Raw genomic sequence first — 22,395 nt, 5'->3', positions numbered from 1 at the left:
TCTGTTCCTTGCATCTGAATTTTGATAAGTGCCAAGCTGAAAAGCTTCAGTTTCTCGTCTCCTTTTAGTAATGTTTAAGATAAAAGAACATAAACAGAAAAACAGACTTTGTGAATATATGTAACTTGAATTTTCAAACAAAATACTTGAAAATTGATACTGCACATTGCCATGTTTATTGAATGATATCATCAGTAAGTGCAATGGCGTATGGAATCCATTCAAAATTTAATCCAAAAGTCTAAAGTTGTTTGTGTTCTCTTTCTGCAAGAGTTTTAATCTTATACGATCAGCTTACTTGACCCTGAATTTGAGGTTCACTTTTACTTTAAATTTCTCTGCTTGTTTTTCTGCATTTTATGATTGATTATGAACAAACCATTAACAAGCAGGGAACCTGTTTTGTTGCCTTTGGTACTGTTCTAAATTTTTGAGCAGGAGAAATATTCAACAAAGCATTTAACATAGGTATCTAGTTTATTAGTGCTTTCTGTCAGTCCTGAGCCTTGCTTAACTCGCAAATATTTTTTCACACAAATAGCAGGAGAAGAATGCATGGCCTTTCTAGGAAAATAGTTAGCACTATAGTCCAAGATGGATCCCAGCTGTCTCTAGTAATGGACCAGATGTAAAATATCAAAGAAAGCTGATGCCAAGGAGGTAGTGATTTTGTCAGAAATTGTGGAATCACCTTAAATGGATAAAAACAACAGACCTGTTCAACTGAAGTCTTTCATCTTTCCATCCATTTGTTGATGATACAAATATCCTATCTGTGTTCTCTTCCCAGATGGGATCGTATAGTCAGAAGTCACACAACACCAGGTTATAGTCCAACAGATTTGTTTGAAATCACAAGCTTTCAGAGCAGTGTTTACTGATTGAGATTTTATGGCCAGAATTTAATAAGAGTTGCTTTGGGCCTAACATCCACAAGTAAAACTGACACCTCTCCCTCTGACCTGATTTCCAGGATCCCTGGCAAAATGATGCCCGTAATTGGCAGTGGAAGACCCGCTGCCAGGATTTGAGCTCACTGGGACATTAGCAGTTGCACTTTCCCCAACAGAGCTGAAATATTGTCCCCAAGAGCTGCTGGCCAATCACAGAGAGGTAGATACTGCTGGAAACGGACAGTACCTTCATCAGAGATCATTATGGATCTTTGGAGAAAGGATGGAGATCGAGGGGAAAGGATCAGTGGCAAGAGAAGGGGTGGGGGGGATCAAAGTAAAGGATTGGGGACTGTATCTTAGGGGCACCCCTCCTTCTTCCTGATGCCAGCACCTTTGGTTAGGCACAGAGTGCCTTTGAATGAAATGCAGCTCCTGACGTGGGAGGGTAGAAGACTCAGAAGAGAATGCTGATCAGTATGCCTGATGAAAAAGTTTGGCACATTGACAAGCCTGCTAGAAAGTTTCCTGTCATGGTGGAGAAGCATAGCAGGGTCCAGCACCAACGTGGCACATGGTTTTGGCAGAGTTTGGAGCCAATCTTCCCAACATGGAATCGGAACCCAATCACAATGCTGTTTCTGACTGCTTGTGCCTCAACTTCCATTGTAGCAGAAGCATGAGCCCACAAAGGCTAATTGCTGCAATGGAAACACTGCTTGATGTCACGCAAGGTCAAGTTGCGTCCAACATGGTTCTGCATTGCAGTGTTCAGGGTGTAGCAGCAGCCTTGCAATCTATCTTCTGGCAGGTTTCAAGGAATGTTAAGATGCCAGTATAGGGGAGTGTCTGTGTCCCTCTGCAATGTGAATGTATATCCTCTTTCAGGAAGACAGTATTCATCCTTCTCCCACTGCCACTGCATCAGAGCCCTTGTTGTCTCTCAGCCAGTTGGCAGCTAGCCCCTTCTGGTGCTCAATTCATAACTTTATCTTCCAAGCTCAAAGATGCATGAAGTCATCATCCAAGGCCATTTCCAAACTCCCTTACTAAAGTCAGAAATCTTCTACTTGCCATGCTGGAATAATAGTCCATAGAAATGTTGCGATAGGCAACAAACATGGAGACAATCGTGAAGGGTACGCACATGAGTGTGTGGTTTACAATTCTATGCAATCTGGCAGAATTTCATTTGCAATTCTGATTTGGAATGTTTATTTCACAATGGTTTTTATTTTTGCATTGTGGTCTATGGAGATGAAAGGAAAGACAATTATTGATTGAGGAGTTAGGGTTGTGTTTATTTGTATTGCACTAGAATTAACACTGCCTCACTGGACAGACAAAATACTCACTCAGGGGATTCTCATTGTCTTGGTTGAGGGGCCTTCTTTCAAATGAATTAGTAATCACATACATGACAAATGTAATATGACAGTGCTGCACAAAGAATCGTGTTTAAGTTGCTTTTAAGAAAACAGATATTATAGATATGAGCAAGATGCTTATGCCTCCTACCCACAGTAGAGCCTGTTTTCCCTTGTTGTTGTTGTCAGTGACAATAGTAAATCATTCTACAGTTCCACTATGGACTTCTGCTTTGTCTTCATTGCTGCCATAGTAGAAAATAATATTTCATAAATGTATGTTTTTTGAGGGGGATGATGACATTTCTTTCAATGCTGCTTCTGCCATTTCTAGGTACTCTGCTGCACCAGGTGGCAAAACTGTAAAAGCATTTATTTGTGAAGCTGAATTTTCAGCAAGTGCTTGCAGGACAGTTCTACCAGATTTTCAACTTAGAATGATATAGCAAAAGTTGAAAAGGAATCCTAAATCCAACTGTGCTCAGCTGTGTTTATATTTTCAAATTAAACATTGAAGTACTTTTGCAAGAGGAGCAATGATCCTTTCTTTCACACAATGACCTGTCATTAAGTTTACATCCGGAAGCTCAGTCAGCAATGAAAAGTATCTGAAACTTATTTGTTCAGTCTTCTTTCAAAATTTACAGCCTTAGTACTCACATTGAGTATAATTAACCCCTTTACATTCACAATATTTAACAGGTTGGAAATATCAACAAAATTGTATGTTTTATTCTCCATAATTGGTTAGGAAGATTTTCAGCTAATGCAGAATTGTACACAGAATGAAAAACCAGCAGCTCTTCACTGAGCTCAGAGACTCTTTCTCGCACTCAGCCACAAGATTATCAACATACTTTAGAGTGAAACAATAATTTTAACTGGCTTGCCCTCAATTCTGAATATGACTTTGTTGATAAATGTGAATTCACAGCCCCAGACTTCACAAAATTTATAGAGGTCATTTAACACAATATGTAAGTCGGGTTCTATGTTTTTGAGGTAAAGCTTAGGCAATGTAACATGTAATGTGTCACGAATTTCTATAGATTCTAAGTCTCTTATTCCTGCCACAACTCCATTCCTATTGCCTGGCAGCAGTAACATCTGTGCAAACCACACCAAAGTTCTGCCATCTAAACAATTCTGACTCTGAATTCATCCAGTGATTTGAATATTTCCTCATCCATTGTTCATTCTGGTAATGTCTGATAAGAAAAGAAATCTAAAATCTATCTGCATCTGTAAACTAATAACTGAGCTACGCTCCCAGCATCACGTTGTTTTATTATGTTGAAATGCAAAGAGCTCACATACATATTCTGTGACATTTTACCACCCTTGAATATTCTTTGATTCTTGTACTGTGTTATTTGAAAGTGATGTAACCTTCAACTTTAGTGCTGCATATTCACTCTATTTCTTGGCACACTTCTAAGCAGCTGGAAGAATGATAACCTTTCTCATAAAATGGTCTTTCTTGCTTTTATCTATTTGAAATACTTAAGAAGGATGCTTTCAAGGCCTTTTCCAGAATCCATGCAATATTTGCCAATTGGGTTGTCTTATATTTGTTTTTTTTTTGTCCTTTAAAGATTTTTTTTGATCTTTCTTCATATTCTTGGTGTTTTGTTATAAGATTTAATGTCACTATATGATTACAGATTTTGTTGCTTCATTGAATAAAATATGTAAACATACACCACACTGTGTTCATCCATCAATGAGCTCCATTAATGTAAATTCTGTACAACTCTACCTATCCTTTTGCTTATTGTTTGTTTCTTGCATCTAGATTCAGTCTGTAAAGATTTTGAGAAGATTTGTAGCTTGGGTTGTGGATGAGGTTGTAGACTTGCTCGTTGAGCCGGTGCAAATGTCTGCAATCAAACACACCAGCTTGTCAGAGCTAGTGTACTCAATATTTTCTATGTCTTCAGCTGAAGTACTTGCAATGACAGTATGAAATCAATGTCCTTTTTAAAGTAATTACATCACAGTTTATCATCATTCAACTTTTCCCACAATATTGCTTAATCATTATGATGAAGGATAAGGAATCATTCAAATCAGATGTGCTGATAATGTGACGAAAGAAAAGCACATCCTGAAATTGTTGAAGAAGGTCTTCCACTTAGATACCTTACAGCCTTCAGTACTCAACATTGAGTTTAACCATTTCAAAACATGTTTGTTACCTACCCCAATAATCCCAGGTTATCTCCTGAAATGGGTTGCTTTCAGCACAGCCAACCATTCTACAGCTACTCATAGTCCCCATGATCACCTACCTAGCTTCTCTTCTTTCATGGCTTACAATCAGCAATCCCTTTGTTTGTGTACCATTTTTTCTCTCCCTCTGGGGGTCTGTCTCCATCAGCTCTCTCACTGCTTTCCTTGCAATGCCCCATCATGAACATAAATATAATCTTTTCCAAGCTGCTTCTAGCTCTGTAGAAGTGTCATTGAACACAAAACATTAACTCTATTTTGTCTCCATAGATGCTGCCAGACTTGCTTTGTTTCTCCAACAATTTGCTTTTGTTTGTTTCAGATCTTCAATACCCACAGCTCTTTGTTTTATTTTAGTCCGTAAATTTACCTGACTGATGAACTCCGATTAAAAGAATAGTATTCACCAGGTTTCTGAGCTTAACAAGAAAGTAGTTGTTTATTACAAGCAAATTATCTTTAATCAATGGGAATGAGGAAATATGAAATGCTAACTTATGATTTAATTGAACTTAAATTCTACCCATTTTGGATTCCCCTCCTTCACAAACAGACTACAAAAACAGATCAGGCATGGATATTAAGGGAAGAAAATGAATAAACTGAGGTTCAATAGCACCAGTCTGGATCAGAGCATTTAATGAGTTGTTTTCTTTCTCTGTCAATGATTTATCGCTATCTGCCAATGAGACAAGGCTGTTTGCAAACCAACATTGACTCTCATTTACTAGTTGGGAGTGTGCCCGTTTCAGAGTCTTTGAAAGTGATTTTCCCTTTATCTTTTCAAGCAGGGAATTTGTAGTGAAAGATGAGTGGAAGCCAGCTAGCTGTTAGTGGAGACTTTCTGGTATTTCCACACATGAGAAAGAGAAGATACAGATCAAATTCCATCACCAAGTCACATTTTATTTACACATGGTGAGTCCTTAACACTAATCTGGCTCCGTCAGAGCCAGATCTCAGAGTGAACAGAGCCTCTGACACTCCTGTTTATATCTGTCAGCCAGGGCTCCCTGATTGGGGCTGTTAATCTGGTCCAATCAGGGAACTCACATTCTATGAGGTCCACCTGGCTGACCTCATTACATTCCTTATATCCCTCCCACTTTGAGTCTGAGGATACAGGCTGGTTCTCTCTTGAAGCTCCTCCTGGGTGTTTTAGCACCAGGTCAGGTTCCTCCAACTCTGCCTCTGGTGCAGACAGCATATAACACACAGTTGCTCACCTCTTGTGCCCAGAGCATCGGCCATGCCGCTTACCCATGCAGGGCCATTCCCATGCTTCCTACACCAAACTTCATCCTCTGAAATAAACCATCTCTCTTGCTTAGCAGAGTCTTGTGTCCGGCATTGGCATTCCTGATGATATTTCACCCTCCCCCCAGGTCAGGGAACATCTGGTGTGGAGCCTTCTCCCTATTATCAACTCTGCCGGAGCTATCCCTAGAGTTGCATGAGGGATGGTCCTATAATCAAATAGGAACTGGGACAGCTTGGTGTCTAGTAAAGCTGGAGGCTATTTCTTTAAGCCTGCCTTCAAAGATTGGACTGCTCTTTCTGCCGGACCAGTGAATGATAGATGGTATGGAGCCGTCCTTATATTACAAATAATATTCAACTATAGGATTCCCTGCTAAATGATGGCCCATTATCTGTGACCAACACTTCCAGGAGCCATGCATTGCAAAAGATGCACACAGCTTTTCTATTGTCGTCCCCATGTTTGATGAATGAACTCTATGCACATCCAGCCACTTTGAGTGGCCATCCATAATGACTAAGGACATGGAGCCCATGAAAGGACCTGCATAGTCGACATGTAACTGAGCCCATGTTTACCCTGGTCATTCACAGGAATGTCGGGGAGCTGGTGACAATTTTTATTCTTGTTGGCACTCTGGGCACTGCATAACCAATACAGCTGTATCTACATCCAATCCTGGCCACCAGACAAAACCACTTGCCAACATCTTCATTTTGGAAATCCCTGGATGAACTTGGTGGAGACCAGCCAGTACCTGGCGGTGACCTTTGCTCAGGACAATCACTGTAGCTCCCCATTATAATATGCCATCCTCTGACTGTGATGTGGTCTCTCTGGGCTCAAAAAGGCCCTTTCGTTTCCCTGATCACCATTAGCTGTTTCAGTTTTGCCAAGATTGGATATTTTTTGTGTTCACAGTCTGAGATTGTCTGCTGTGACTAGAGGTGTGTCCAGAAAATTTAAAACCATTACAGATTCTTCAGTGGCGGTGCTATCGGTGGTGTATCTCCCAGCAGGAGGCAGCTCAATGCACCTGCATTTGCTACTTGGCCTCCAAGACAGTGTTCCAACTTGTAATTATATGCAGTTAGTATCACAGCCCATTGCTGAATTCAACTTGAAGCTGTGAGCATTGCTGCCTTGTACTCCTTAAGTAGACCAAGCAGGGGTCTGTGATTTGTTATGATTACAAATATATGTTTGTAAAGGTATTGATAGAACTTCCTGACTCCAGATATGACCGCCAAACCTTCCTTCTCTGTATGGGCTTATTTATTCCCTTGATTAGCCAAAGTCCAGGATTCATAGGCTAATAGGCATTCCTCTCCATTGGGCCACCTCTGAACTAATGCTACCCCAGTGCTGTATGAGTAGGCATCACATGTCAAGATCAGATCTCGCTTGGGATCATAGTGTGCCAGCACCTTAGAAGGTGATTGTTGTTTCTTCACTTCCCTGAAGGTTATGGCTTGGCTGTGTGACAATGTCCAAAAATGACGCTTTTTTTTAAGAGTTGATACATAGGTGTCAAGATGGATGCCAGTTTATGTATGAGCTTGCCATAACAGTTCACCAGCCCAAGGAAAGCCTAAGTTCCTGTACCGATGTAGGGAGCTGGGGCACCTTTGATTACCCTCACTTTATCTTCCAACAGGTTAACCCAGTCTGTCAACTCTATAGCCCAAGTAGGTCAGTTAGGCTGCCTGGAACACACATTCCTCCCTTCTAAGGCTTACACCCACCTGGGAGGAATTTTTAAGGCTATGTCCAAGTTCTCTCAGTGCTTCTTATTGGTCTTCCCTATTATTAGCATGTCTTCTAGGTAAATAGCAATCTGGGTTAGATCTTGTCAAATATTTTCCATCACCCACTGAAAAATTGCACAGGCTGATGACACACCAAATGGCAGGCCAGCATATTCGGACAAACACTTATGGGAATTACTTGTAGCATATTTCTTGGAATCTGCATCTAACTGCAATGCAGGTATGCATGGCTCATGTCCAGCTTTGTGAAGGACAACCCCTCTGCCAGCTTTGCGTATGAATCCTCAATGCAAGGGATTGTTTATTTATCCAGGTGAGAGAAGCAGTTTACCAATTATTTAAAATCGCCACAAAGACGAAGTAACCTGTCGGGCTTCACAATAAGTTTAACCAAATGCTGCCATTCAGCAAACTGGACCAGTTTGATGAAAACTGAAAGAACTGCGGATGCTGTAAATCGGGAACAAAAACAGAAGTTGCTGGAAAAGCTCAGCAGGTTTGACAGCATCTGTGAAGGCAAAAAACAGAGTTAACATTTTGGGTCCAGTGACCCTCAGTTTGATGATCCCTTCACTTCCCAGCATTCCGATTTCCACCTCTACTTTTGCCTGTAAGGTAAATGGCACTGGGTGGGCCTTGCAGAATTGTGGGTTTGCTTCCTGATCAACCTGCAAGGTGGCCTTGGCTCCTTTGATGATCCCTAGACCTTCCTGAAAAACCTCTGGATATTTAATTAGGACTTCACCCCGCCAGCCATTTTCAAATTGAAAAATGTTGAGCCAATCTAAGTGAATCCTTCTCAACCAATTTCACCCCTATCAAGCTTTGACCCGAGCCTTTCACTACAATCAATGGTAACTGAACCGGCTGCTTCTCAAAAGAGGCTGAAACTGAAGTTGTACCCTTGCTCAGGAAAGCTTGCCTGGTATAGGTTCTCAGTCTAGCCACGGTCTTGTGCAAAATTAATAATTGGAGTCTGGAGTGAATTTTGTTAAAGCCTGGTTCTGTGATTACTGAAATGGCCATGCCAGTATTGACCTCCATTGGAGCCAGGTGATCATTTAACCAGATGTTTATTTTGACTGGTTCCGATTTGGATGTTATCGGCAATTTAACTGTTCCAAACCTGATGTGTGTGGACTTTCCAGTATGTACACTCTCCTAGATACCGACCTATGAGATCTCTTACTCAATTTAGGTCTAGTGCGACTCTTTTGCTGTCTTACCGGCAGCAACTACAAAGTCACATGTCTCTTCCAGTTGTCTTAACCTAATCAAAAATCCCAATATGGATTCCCTTAGTTCTCAAATTGCCGACTAAATAGCATCTCAGAATTAGAGGAGGATTACAATCGTATTATTCCTTAACTAAATCTGTCAACTCATGAAAGCTTTTAGTATCTGGTGCCTCAGGAAAAGTTAGACTTCCAATAACTGAAAAATCTACGGGTACATAATCAGTCAAGAAATTACTCATTGCATTTCATTTGTCGCAAAGTCATTTGTACAGAAAAAATAATGTATTCGTTCCATTTACTGGGAACAGTCTTCAAGGCAAGATCAAATGGGTCCAGCTTCCCAAATAATGGCATGATGCCAAAAATGCTTATCCCAACTCAAAGATGACTGTTGTGAGCGACTTTCTTCAAGACCGTGCTTTTCTCTTGTTGCAACTGAAATAACTCCACAGAGGCCAGTATCCCATCACCAAGTCACCCTTTATTTACACCTGGAGAGTCCTTGACACTAATCCAGCTCCCTCAGAACCAGCTCTCCGCATGTACAGAGCCCCTGACACTCCTGTTTAGAACCAGGTTAATAGGCCATTCAGGGAACTCATATTCTATGAAGTCCACCTGGCTGACCTCCTTAAAACCACTACAACTGAGTTTTTTTAATAGAGATAAAAGGTGTAGAGCTGAATGAACACAGCTGGCCAAGCAGCATCAGAGGAGCAGGAAGGCTGATGTTTTGGGCCTAGATTGTTATCTCAGATTCTCCAGCATCTGCAGTTCCTACTATCTCTGAAACAAAGTAAAATGTTTGTGGTTGTCAGAGGTCAGTCATTTCAGCTTCAGGACACTTCTACAGGAGTTCTTCAGGGTAGAGTTCTCAACTCAATCATCTTCAGCTGCTTCATAACGATCTTCCCTCCATAAACTCAGAACTGGGAAAGATCAATTGATTACACAATGTTCCACACCATTTACCATTCCTCAAATACTGAAGCCATTCAAATGCAACAAGATCTGGATAAATCCAGGTTTGGGCTGACCAGTGGCAAATAACATTCACGCCAGAAAAGTGCCAGGCAGTGACCACCTCCAGCAAATGAGAATTGAACCACACTCCTTGACATACAATGGCACAATGGCATAGCCATCACTGAACGCCCACTATCGACATCCCAGGAGTTATGATTGACCAGAAACTGAACAGTACGACCCACATTAATAATGTGGATGCAAGAGCAGGTTAGAAGCTAGGAATCCTCGAGTGAGTAACTCAATTCCTCCCCATTTGCCTGGATGAGTGCAGTTCCAACAATATTTAAGCATCTTTACACAATCCAAGACAAAACAGCATACTTGATTGGCACCACATCTACAAACATTCAGTCCTTCCACCACTGATGCTCAGGAGCAGCAGTGTGTACCACCCACAAGATGCACTGCAGAAATCCACCAAAGCTCTGAGACTTTGGTGAATTTTGCAGAATCTTGCAAACCTGCAACCACTACCATCTCAAAGGACAAGGGCAGTAGACATAGGAACACTGGCACTTTCAAGTTTGCCTCCAAGCCATTAACCACCTGACTTGGAATTATACCACTGTTACTTCTGTGTCAAGATCCAAAATCCTAGAACTCCCTCCCTCAAAGCATTGTGGGTCTATCTGTACCAAATAAACTGCAGGTAGTGGGGGGTGGAGTCTAGGTGGAATGCTCTTCGGAGTGTTGGTGTGGACTCTATGGGCTGAATGGCCTGCTTCCACACTGTAGGAATTCTATGATTATGTTCTATGATTATGTACAGTGTGTCAAGTAACTGTTATGGTATTATTCAACATTCCAGGACACTTTGCTGTTGACAGGGTACAATCAGATCAATGAAAAGTTGGATGTTTATTCAAATTTGTCACAAACCTGCGCATTATGTCCAACCAGTGGATCGTCATGTAAGAGGTGAAATGTAGCAGTTGAAATTCAGGGCTTATATTGTATTCTCAGATCACTGCACCAACAGATTTCAGGAATGTATCTGTTAATGTAACACAGGGGTTGATTTGCAAGAAAACATATATCAGTTTACAAATAGAACTTTGACCACATATGCATATATTGTATGTAAACCTTGTGGAAAATAGAACTACTACGCCACCAGCATTTTTGTGTTATCTGTTAGAGACTGTATTTCAGCTTCATTAGGGAAAGGACGCTTCCAAGCTTGACTGCAATGGAATATAGTTTTGAGAAAATAAATCAATGACGTCTTATGTCAAAGCTGTTTGAAAGGCTGAGGTATTGTGAACTAGGCTGCACTGTGTACAGGATTTGCTTGACTAATCTTCACTGTGATAGTTGAAAAAGCTGTTGTTCCCAAGTTACCGCCTAAAATTCCATCTTGGATTTGCTTCAGATTCAAATTAAATCTACACCCTCTTAGCTCATTCAAGAGAAATGTACAAATGTAAACACAATAAAAGTTAATTATTTCGTCTATACAGGTTTGCATTTTTGGAAAACCATGCAATCCCACATTCCCTTCAGTTGCTATTGTATTGGAAGTAGCAGCTGATGAAGTTATAAAGATAGCTGTCGCTATGAATGGCCCAATTGTTCTGCAAGAATTAGATCAATGTAATTTCCTGATGGAACACTTCAATTCCTCCAACACAAAATATTTCTACATTTCACTACTTGTTCATCGGTGTAACAAAAAAGATTAAGACATCAGCGCTACATGTTCACACCCCATTCCAAAATTTGAGTACATTCTCTGGGCTAAAACTTCAGTGCATCTTGGGAGAAGAGCTGTAACTATGGGGTGACTGGGGTGATTTTCACCTGCATGGATAAATGGGGCAAACACAGTGGACATGCAGAGTAAGTCACAGGAGAATGGTGCTCACTGTTAATCAGTCAGAAAGCTGCCTGTAGTAAAAAGGATGCTGCAGCTGCATGTCCACAGCCTGTCCCAAAAGCTTACAGGATTTCAATGGAACGTAAAAATCAGGTAAGGTGTAAATCAGACTCCTGACCTGAGCTAGTCCAATTATCATCAGGTGGGTTTCTTTAAAATTAGTATCCCTATATTTTGCTACATTTTAATTGCAGTAATTCTTTTGAAGAAGAGGAAATAATATATAATTCTTTACCTTTTCTCTCTCAATTCTCTAGGGTTGATTTTTGCCTGGTGTGCTTAATAGACAGGCATTAGTTGCTATGATCATGTTGTCCACCTGATGGCACCAATGAGCGGTCTGAATTATTTTGGTCAGGGCTCATTGGCATTCAGCCACTGAGCTGTGATGGTTTAAAGTCCAGGTAGAACAGAAAATTGGGTGCTTTTGGCAAGAGAATGGATGTGGAGGTGGCAACAGAAGAAATATGCATTTAAAGAACTGGCAATGGTTTTGGAACATTGATGTTGGTACAGAGACCTAATCTACCTGGCCTTACAAAATAAAAATGAACGTATCTAAAACAGAAGTTGCCAGAAAAGCTCAGCAGGTCTGGCAGCATCTGTGAGGAGAAATCAGAGTAAATGTTTAGGGTCTGGTGACCCTTCCTTATGCTGCTTTCCAGTTCATTTTCTATTAAAACCACAACGGAATCCTCACAATGTTTGAAGAACTTGATAGTATTTTGAATTTTAACACGGAAGTAAAATCCCAATTGATTTGAGGTGTGAACAGTGCAACCCATTTTGAGGCAATCTTGAAAATAAACTTGTGCGATTGATTAGCACAGGTTATTTTTTAAAAACCTTCGGTTTCAGTATTGCATTATTTTCTAGCATAAATGGTAAGATATACACATGGAAGTCACTTTCATCATCTTTCTCTAAGGTGTGGATGAGTTGGACCATAGGGTCTGTTTTCTGTGCTAAATCATAGAATCCCTACTGTGTGGAAACAGGCTATTCTGCCCATTGAGTCCACACCAACCTTCTGAAGAGCATCCCACCCAATCTCTTTAACCCTGCATTTCCCATGGATGATCCACCTAGCCTGCTCATCCCGGAACAATTTAGTATGGCAGGAAACCAGTGCACCCAGAGGAAACCCACACAGACAATGTGCAAACTCCACACAGACAGTCATCCAAGGGTGGAATAAAACCCAGGTCCCTGGTGCTGTGAGGCAGCAGTGCTAACCACTGTATCGCCTTCTATGACTCTGACTGTGGCCACCAAAATGGAGCCTGGTTTTCACTATCACTGGGTTACCTCCCACTTTTGGTCCAGGAAACAGGACAGCTGCCCATACACATGACGTGTTTATTTTAACTGGAGCACAAGAAAACGGATGCCGTTTAGAAGTATGAATTGTGCAGATTCTGAATTTCGAGCAGATGGGACTTTAATAGCCATCAATTTGAGTAAATGCATTCTAAAGAAAAATTGAAGAGCATTCTAAACTCTAGCTGCAGTTGATAGTTCACTGTAGTATTTAATATTGATTTATGGATTGGTTGGCTTTCTCTTGAGCTTGTATATTCGATCCATACATTTTCGTTGTTTAGAGCATTTTAATGGAATCCTTCTTGCCCAAAATCTATTTACATTAATCTTGTGGCCTTCAAGGTTATTTCAATAATCAAATCAACTATTTCAATCTAAACGTGGAAGAATGTAATATGACCTCTTTTGTAAAGAAAAATGCTCCATAATTCTTTCCAAATAAATTATTCACTAGCTTTTGTGATCCAAAGCAGCTGAACTTGCTTTGTCTGAAAATCACAAAAATGATTTCTTTTTTTTAAGTTGCTGCAAGAAAGAATTGCTTTTTTTAAACTTGCTGCCTGACAGCAAATTACAATTACATAATAATTAATTCTGCAAAATATGGTTACCTGCTTATTAAAAATATGTTACTATTACTATTAACATTTACCCTAAAATGTCCCGAAATTAATATAATGCAATTAAAAAATACCATTGCCATTCATTATTTGGCTATTAATTATTGGTGTTAAATTTCTGTACAGTAATTGTAAATGATAGGTTGTTTTATATTATTTATACAACATAGCAATTCTCATGCAATTTTCTAAAATGTAACAAGTGAAATATTTTTCTAATATAATGAATAAACTGTGTTGACAATTTTTATCATGACCTTGCAACTCTGATTTTTCTACATTGTAAGATGCTGAAAATTGAATAGCTCAGTTTGAAGTTGGGGACTGCTTGAAATACCAATGTAGTTCTTTGTATGAAAAAGCCAGAAATTGGAACAAAGGCTCAGACATTATGCCAAGTAATTATTGCAGACACAGCGTGCCTAATTCTTTGCAAAACTTCAAATGGTATTGGCTGATATGAATACTGTGTCAATCCCACATAGTCATGACTGACTGGGATTGAATTCAGGATGGATTCATTCCTGACTTTAAAAAAACCTACCCTGTACTAAGGATAAGTACAAAGCCCATGAGCAGTGGCTCAGTTGGTTTAGTCTACTTAACCAAACCATCAAACTCACACCTGGTAGGCCCTGATAAAATTGCTTTTCCTTCTTTACCTCAATGCCAATTTTTCTTTCATATTATTAGAGAAGAAATATCTGAACAGAACATTGGTTTACTCAGCGACTAAAGTTTGTACTGTACTTATTTATAGTCCATTCAATTATCCAAATATTTGGCATCAGATTGATTCATTAGTTCAGTTTTCTGTGTTTGAATTTAAAAGTATTGTATGGACTTTCAACCATTTTACAATGCTGATGTTTTGAAATATATGAGGATTAATGCTTACACTTTGATTCTAAGTCTGTTTCTTCATGTGCGTAAACGGTTGTGGGTCAAGCTGAAGCAAAGTGCTACATAAAGATCAGCTGTGCCCTGGGTGCTTGAGACATTTTTCTATCTTTTATTCATGAATGCACTAGATTTCCCACAAAAAAAAAATTTAAATGAATGCTGGCACAATTTTGCACAATGTTCCGAGTTGGCTCTTTACCTATTGAATAGCTGTTTTGACCGAGAACATAAGGAGTTCCATGGTTAAAGGAAATCAAACTAAATAAGCCTCGTTTGTATTTTTGCTATATTTAAAGTACAATTTTAATATGTGTTCTGATTATATATTTTCCAATATTTCTGAAATTTGAAATGTTATGCAGTAAAAATGTTTTATTTTTGTTCCTTAAGTTTGGCTTGTTTTTAAAGTATTATTATTTCATGCTTGAGTTGTCATGCAGGTTAAAAGGAAACATTTCAGTGAGATTCGGTACAAAATTATATTTGCAGACTTTGGTAAATGGCCTGCCAATGATTGAGGACTTGTTTTGAATAAACACGGATACAATTACACAATTTTACAATCAACTGTAAAGAAACCTGTGTTAAGTTGGAGGGTGAGAATAGCACAGCAAAGCTCTGCAATGTCACTATGCCCTCAACATTTCTGCTTACAGCCTACTCTTTGCCACCTCTACAAAATCAGCAAACGCGCTATCCTATTCATGCTATCATGGTGATTGACCTATCAAGCAGCAGGACCAGGAGTTAACATCCCTTTCCATAACACCAAATAGCCACCCAGCAACCTATATTGCAACTATGTGCATCCCACCAAAACCAAGGCCAATGCTTACCTGGAGTGTATAATCATTTCAATGAGCTGGCCTCAGGAATTTTAAAATTCAGAATTTGGGGTTGATTTTGTCTTCTTATTGTTATTGCCACAGGGAATCAGTCAATGTATTGCCTTTCTTAAAAAAAAACTTTAAAAAAGGCAGTGTCTGCTGACACCCACTGAAAGTGCAAACTGCAGTTTAATTAGTTTACATGATTATGGTTAAATCCTAATCTTAACTTGAATACTTGATCATATTTCTTTATATGAATCACAGATAGGAATCATCTTTGAGATAATAATGCCCACTATTTATTATTCATAACACATGGAAACCAACAACACCTTCTTTGATTCCTTCTTTAAATGTTGAAGGGCCTTTAAACAAGTTAAGTTTGCAAGGCAAGCAATTGAACAGCATCCTGAAGAGCGTATGATTGAAAAATGTTCATCAGTTTGTTTGCTACTCTTCACATACTATCTCTCGAAGATCTCTGACTCATTTACTGTAGTGAGAGAAACATGACAGGAATGCAAAATTCCCTTATTCATAGATTTATTTCTGATTTTTCGGCATTACCTGTTTTGATGAAGTGGGATAATCAGTCAAGTATACTAAGATGTGTTTGGTTTCTGAATATCATGAATTTTCAAGTGGGCCAAATCAGGTCTTAAATACTTGTGGGTCAACTCGCACCTGATACACCTGGCACACTTTCAAGTATCCTTCATCTGTAAGGATCCCTACTATTTACCAAAGTCCATCTTTAAACAGCTTGGCCAACAGTCCAGATTTTGATTCATGCATGTATCTAATTAGGCCAAACCACCTTCATCTCAAAGAGGAGTTGTGTCATTTTTGTCATCCACCAACCTGCTACAGGCTGAAGTAGAAGTATTTACTTTTCCAAACAGACCCTGGTGAGATGCGACAATTTATTATGGTTCTAGATGGGACAGCCCAAATTGTAAAGCTCCTGACTGAGGAGAGATGAGCCAGCTCTCCTCCTTTATTCACTGAAATGACTCCACAGAGGCTGGTATCCCGTTCCTGAGTTACACATACATAGTACTTGACACCAGTGTGGCTTACTCACAGCCAGTTCTGACAGGCAACCAAATCTCTGACACTCCCATTTATATCTGTCAACCAAGGCTCCCTGATTGGACTAGATTAACAGCTCCAATCAGGGAACTCATTCTATGAGGTCCACTGGGTTGACCTCATTAAAATCACTACATTCACCACATCCTCTCGCCTTTTCGCCAAAAAAGAATCCCTTCCTCCTGGATACCTTTTTCCCAGACCAAAATTAACTTTGGCTTTAAAAGGCTTTCTTAAAAGGTTCAATTTAACTAGGCTTTCTTAAGTTAAAAACAATATACTATTAATTACTAAATGCAAGATAAATTAGGAACATAATACAATACATGCAAATTAAAAGTAAGAGGTGAGCCCAAGAAGGTAAAAGTTTAAAAAAAGAGATACCTGGTTCATTCTCTGAATAGCTCATAAATAACTTCGCAGCCAAAGCAGCAGAGGTTACTGGTACCATTGACATTAGTAATTAAACAAGTTTTATTTTGAGATTCTTGATTTTGTAGACTGTTTAAAGCTCCTTTGTCTTGATTCTTCTTTTAAACTGGTTTGCAGCGCTCAGAATGAGAGTAGGGCTAACTAGGGGGTAATTCTTCATTTGTGACCTTCACAATTCACAAATTCTCCACAGCAGGCTGGTACATACAAGAGCATTCAGTCCCAGTGATCGACTCCAGTAGAATTAAAACTAGCTTTTTAACTCCTGTACTTGTGTATTCTTGAAATTAAAACAAAATTTGTCTGAAGTTTGGGACATAATCTGCAGAGATTGGCTTACTGTTGTGCGGTTTGTCATTAGCCTGTCATTTAAGGGTAGTCATAAGAGATCACAGTCCAGTCTGTTTTGAAGTTTCTTTGATACCTATTGGTGTTACAGCCCACGGGTCCCACAGATAATTTTTATGCATTTGCAGTTACCTTGTTTCTTTGCAGTACTCTTTTTAGAATGGCACAGTTTGTAATTAAAGGTTAAAAATGCCCTTCGTATTTTCGGGTTCTGACCCATCGTCATCACAGCACCATTGTTCACCTTTTGGATGTGAATGGAACAAATGAACAATAGTGTTAGGGTTATATAGCACCAGCTCATTTGGGAAATTTTGAGATCAAAAATTGTGGATATGCTTCTGGTGCTACCTTATGAAGATTTACACAGCAAAATATCAACTGTAATGTTGGGTTCTGGGTTGAACTTAATAAAATAATTTAATTTAACAGAATTTCAAGTTGCAACTTGAGGACTTTGACAAAAGTATGCTTTTCTTTCTTTATCTCTTCTTATTAACAGTTTTAAACCAGTCACTAAAATAATTAATGGTAGCTGAGTGAATGTACAGGTATCTGTCTATGAGTAGATAAGGGCATGTAACAATGCAATGGTCCATCTGAACAAACGTAGCTTATATTTCAAGAGGGTTACAAACTGTTTGCAGAGGAGGCAAAAAGTCGGCAAATGGTTTATAATATGGGAAAGTGTGAAGTTGTTCATTTCAGAAAGGACAGCAAAAGAACAACAGTATTACTTAAATGGAGAATAATTGCAGAAAAGGAAGGGACTTGGGGGTACTTGTGCATGAAGCACAGAAAGCTAGCACACAAGTGCAGCAGGTAATAAAGAAGGCTAGTAGAATGATGGCCGTTATCTTAAGTGGGTTGGACTATAAGAATACAAAGTTTAATGCAATGAAACAAGGTTCTGGTGAGACCACATCTGGACACTGTGAGCAGTTTTGGTCTCCTTATATAAGGAAAGATATCATTTCATTGGAGGCAGTTCAGAGAACATTCACTGGGATGATTCCCGGTATGGAGGGATTGTTTTATGAGCAAAGGCTAAACAGGTTGGGGCTTTACTCACCAGAATTTAGAAGAATGACAAGTGATCTCATTGAAACAAATTGGATTCTTAAAAGGCTTGACAGGTAAAGGTGGGGAGGATGTTTTCTGTCATGGGAGAGTCGAGGACCAGAGGGCATAGTCTCAGAATTAAGGTTCTCCAACTTAACAAGAGAACAAGGAATTTCTTTGTTCAGAGGGGTGAGAGTCTTTGGAACTCCTTGCCACAGACAGTTGTGGGGGCAGAGTACTTGTATGTATTTAAAGCTGAGGTGGATAGATTCTTGAACAGTAGAGGAGTCGAGGGGTATGGGCAAAAGGCAAGAAGGTGTCCATGAGAAATGTCTGAGCAGCCATGATCCTACCTGATGGCAGACCAGGTTCGAGGGGCTGAATGACCTACTCCTGTTCCAATTTCTTACGGTCTTATATTTCCCACTATTCTTTTGTTTAGAAAAAAATGACATAGAAGGTGTAATCTGATCTATTCACATTTGCTGATACTCGTGGCTCAATTTTAAATCTCTTCTGGCCATATTTTCTGTGGGGAGGGAGTGGAACATACAAAATTAGACAGGTGCCCAACCCACTTCCTTCTTACTCTCCCCCAAAGTACTACCCATAATACAGGGGGCATGCCCTTTGCACATCCTCCAAAACCCACCCTTCACCCCCTCGTCCCCCTCTCTAAGAAAGGCAAACCTTCTCCACCCAACATGCTCACCCTGTCCAAGTCACAGATCCCTTGGGCCCTCTTTATCAGACTGGTTGCAGACCTAGCAATACCCATTCTTGGTGCCGCTAAGACAAGCAGAAAGGGGACAGTTCCAGAGGTTTGGACCTCCTTCCATAGTGGAGCAAAAGTCCCAATCTTTACCACTTTCGCTAACCTGCAGCCTGCTATGGCAGTGGGGTGGACTCCCTTGAGGTCCATCAGCTGCCCATTGATTTTCTGTTATGGGGGAGTATGAGTTGCCCACTCCCTTCTCTATAAAATTTTCAGTTGGGGTTATCTTTGTTTCTATCTCTATCTCTTCATACCTTTGTCATCTTTCCTTTTCATTGTTACATTCATTAGTTTTAAAAATCTATCTGCTTTTGCTTTAAAGATGATTTACTCTGTCCTGATAGCCACTTGTGGTAAGGAAGTCCATATTGTATTCCATATGTGAACGTGTTCCCTTTATATTGCTTATGACAATATTGAGTTTATGTTTCTTTTTATTGACTCCTTAAATTATTCACTATTTACCTTCTCAAAAATATGTGTAAGTATAAAAAAGCTCTATTAGATTAAATCCTAAGACTTTGTTCCAAATAAGAAAGACAACATTTTCAAGCAATTCTTATTACTACAGCCTCTTATTCTCTGCATCTTTCCAGTGAATCATAACAATACACTTTTCATAGTTCTCATTTCCTTCCAAAAATGTAATACTTCAACTGTGGCTGGATAAAGATATAAGCCTCTTACATGTTTCCATTTCCAATATATCTTTGCACATAATAGAAATTTTTGGTGCTTTTTTTGTTGGACAATGGTGAAAAATGCACAAAGGAAATGACAAAATCCTGTGATGTGCTCTGTAATAATGTGCCTTCAACCGACACATTCTTTGCAACAGACTGGGATGCTGCTTGGAAAGAATAGGTTTATGCTGGTGAAAGACTAACTTCAGATAATCCAAAGTGGAGTTAGTAGGAAACCCAGTCACTGTTATTTGTGGTGATTTCACTGTCGCTTTTCTCTCACAGCAGCAGGCATTCTACCGAATGGACTTCACACAACTTCTCGAACTCATGGGCAGTGGAAAGGAATCATTAATATTTATGAAAAAGAGAATCCGGAGATTGTCATCACAATGGATTTCGGCAGTTCAGAGCCTCAAAGAGAAACTTGAGATGAGAGAGAGGCAACGGAAGAAGGTGAATAGACATTGAAATTTGAATAGGCATGGTATAGATTCAGGTATAACTCTGATCAAATACACAACAGCTGATTAGCCACAATATAATAAGAGTATTGTCTTTGATAAGTTATTTACTAGTATGTTTCATTCTCTGTGCTGAATCATTCAACTTCTTTGTATGTGTAGAGAAATCTAGAGATACAAGAAAATTTAGTCAGAAAATACCATCAAAACCTCATCAAAAGTCCATGTTCCCTCTCACTTCAGCTGCTTATCCTGTAGTTTACTTTCTAATTGCCACGTCAAAAAAAATCAAGCTGTATTATTATTAAGTATGCTTATAGCCCTCAAACATACTTCTCAGCAGATATTGATCTAATTTTATTAAAAATGCCAATTGATCCTAAATCATCAGGGAATTTGTTCCACTTTCTTATGGAAAATGAAATGATCTCTAATATATCTCCTGTTTGATTGGCACCACATCCACAAGCAATCACTTCCTCTGCCATTGATGCTCAGTAACAGAAGTGTATACTTTCTACAAGAAGCACTGCAGAAATTCACTAAAGACCCTCAGATAGCACCTTCCAACTTTATGACCACTACCATCAAGAAGGGCAAGGGCAGTAGATATATGGGAACACCATCACCTGCAAGCTCCCCTCAAGTCGTTCACCATTCTTACTCAGAAATATACCACCATTCCTTCATTGTCGTTGGGTCAGAATCCTGGAATTCCCTCCCTAACGGTATTGTGGGTCTACCTACAGTACAGGGACTGCATCAGTTCAAGAAGTCAGCTCACCACCATCTTCTCAAGGGCAACTAGAGTTGGGCAATAAATGCTTGCCCAGTCAGTGATACCCATATCGCAGAGATGAATTACAAAAAAGGCAAGTTTGCAAGCACTTTTCATTGTTCACTAGTTCAGCCATCAAAATATGTACTTTGCATAATAGGCAAATAACAGGTTCATCTTCTCTCACCTATTCGCCCCTCTCATTTCACTGACCAATCCCCACCATTCCCTGCCTACACTTACCTATCACCGTCCCACCTACCTTCCCCAGCCCCACCCCTCCTCTCTATTTATTTTGAGCTCCCTTCCCCCTCTCCATTTCTGAAGAAGGGTTCCAACCTGAAACATTAACTTTCCTGCTCCTCCGATGCTCCTGGCCTGTTGTATTCCGCCAGCTCCATACTGTGTTATTTATATGAAGTGGTTTAAACAATTCAGTCCGTTCAGTTCTGATGCAGAGTCACCTGACTTGAAATGTTAATTCTGCTTTCTTCCCACCGATGCTGCCAGGCCTGCTGAGTTTCTCCAGCAATTTCTGTTTTTGTTTTACATCTCCAGCATCTACAGTTCTTTGTTTTATTTCAGCCCATTCATGACTGTTTTCGTTTTGCTGGGTAGCGTTTCTCCTAATTATAGGTGTATAAGATTTATTTTCATTAAATCAACAGAGGTAATGCCCTTATAGATGCTTTTATTCTGTCAAGTGCTAATCTGCTATTTTCTTCTCTTCGGTCTCTCACCTGTTTACTGCTAGAAAGTATACATATAACTTTTTGTCCTTTAAAGGAGCTGCAATGATTGACAAAATGAATGTTGCTAAACAAGCGTTCACAGCGATAATTTAAAAGTATCAAACATAACATTTATAAGTGAGCTTCAATAATTGTAGTTTCCTTTGAATGCCCTGTGCATTTGCATGACCATACTTAGAGACTAAATGCACCACATGGTATGGCCCTAAACCACACACCACAGAACACATTTGTTTGATCTATAGCTTGCTCTTTTACTGTAGTTGCTCTCAGTTCCTTACACAGATGGATATTTTGATTAATTTCAGTGCTTTGGGCTAGCAAAGGGCCAGGAATTATCTACCAGATTGCTGCTCTTCAAGACAACCAAGGAGGAGTGGGGACAAAAAATCCCTGCCAATTATATATCTGATAAAAGTTGCATAAATAATCTTTTTCAATAATACATGTCCATCATTGGATAGGAGGCCAACACTTACTATCTAGACTCATAAATAAGGATACTCACCTGAGCAAGGTGCCAGAGGTCTGTCAGGACTCATGAAACATGAACAACATGTTACATTTACAGAGATAGTAGGAACTGCAGATGCTGGAAAATCTGAAATAACAAGGTGCAGAGCTGGATGAACACAGCAGGCCAAGCAGCATCATAGGAGCTGCTTGGC

The 22,395-nt window shown here is 39.6% G+C and overlaps 1 protein-coding gene across 1 annotated transcript in view; it reads left to right on the top strand.

Moving 5' to 3' along the window:
* Positions 1-22,395, top strand: part of LOC109911752 (alpha-1,6-mannosylglycoprotein 6-beta-N-acetylglucosaminyltransferase B) — an 828,291-nt gene that overhangs the window by 468,157 nt on the left and 337,739 nt on the right. The window contains 1 exon segment of the mRNA XM_048610932.1: positions 20,020-20,189. Coding sequence (XP_048466889.1) covers positions 20,020-20,189 — 170 coding nt within the window.

This window comes from Rhincodon typus, chromosome 23 (assembly GCF_021869965.1).
Source record: "Rhincodon typus isolate 14 chromosome 23, sRhiTyp1.1, whole genome shotgun sequence".
NCBI classification, from domain to species: Eukaryota; Metazoa; Chordata; class Chondrichthyes; order Orectolobiformes; family Rhincodontidae; genus Rhincodon; species Rhincodon typus.
This window is presented reverse-complemented; position numbering and strand designations above follow the sequence as displayed.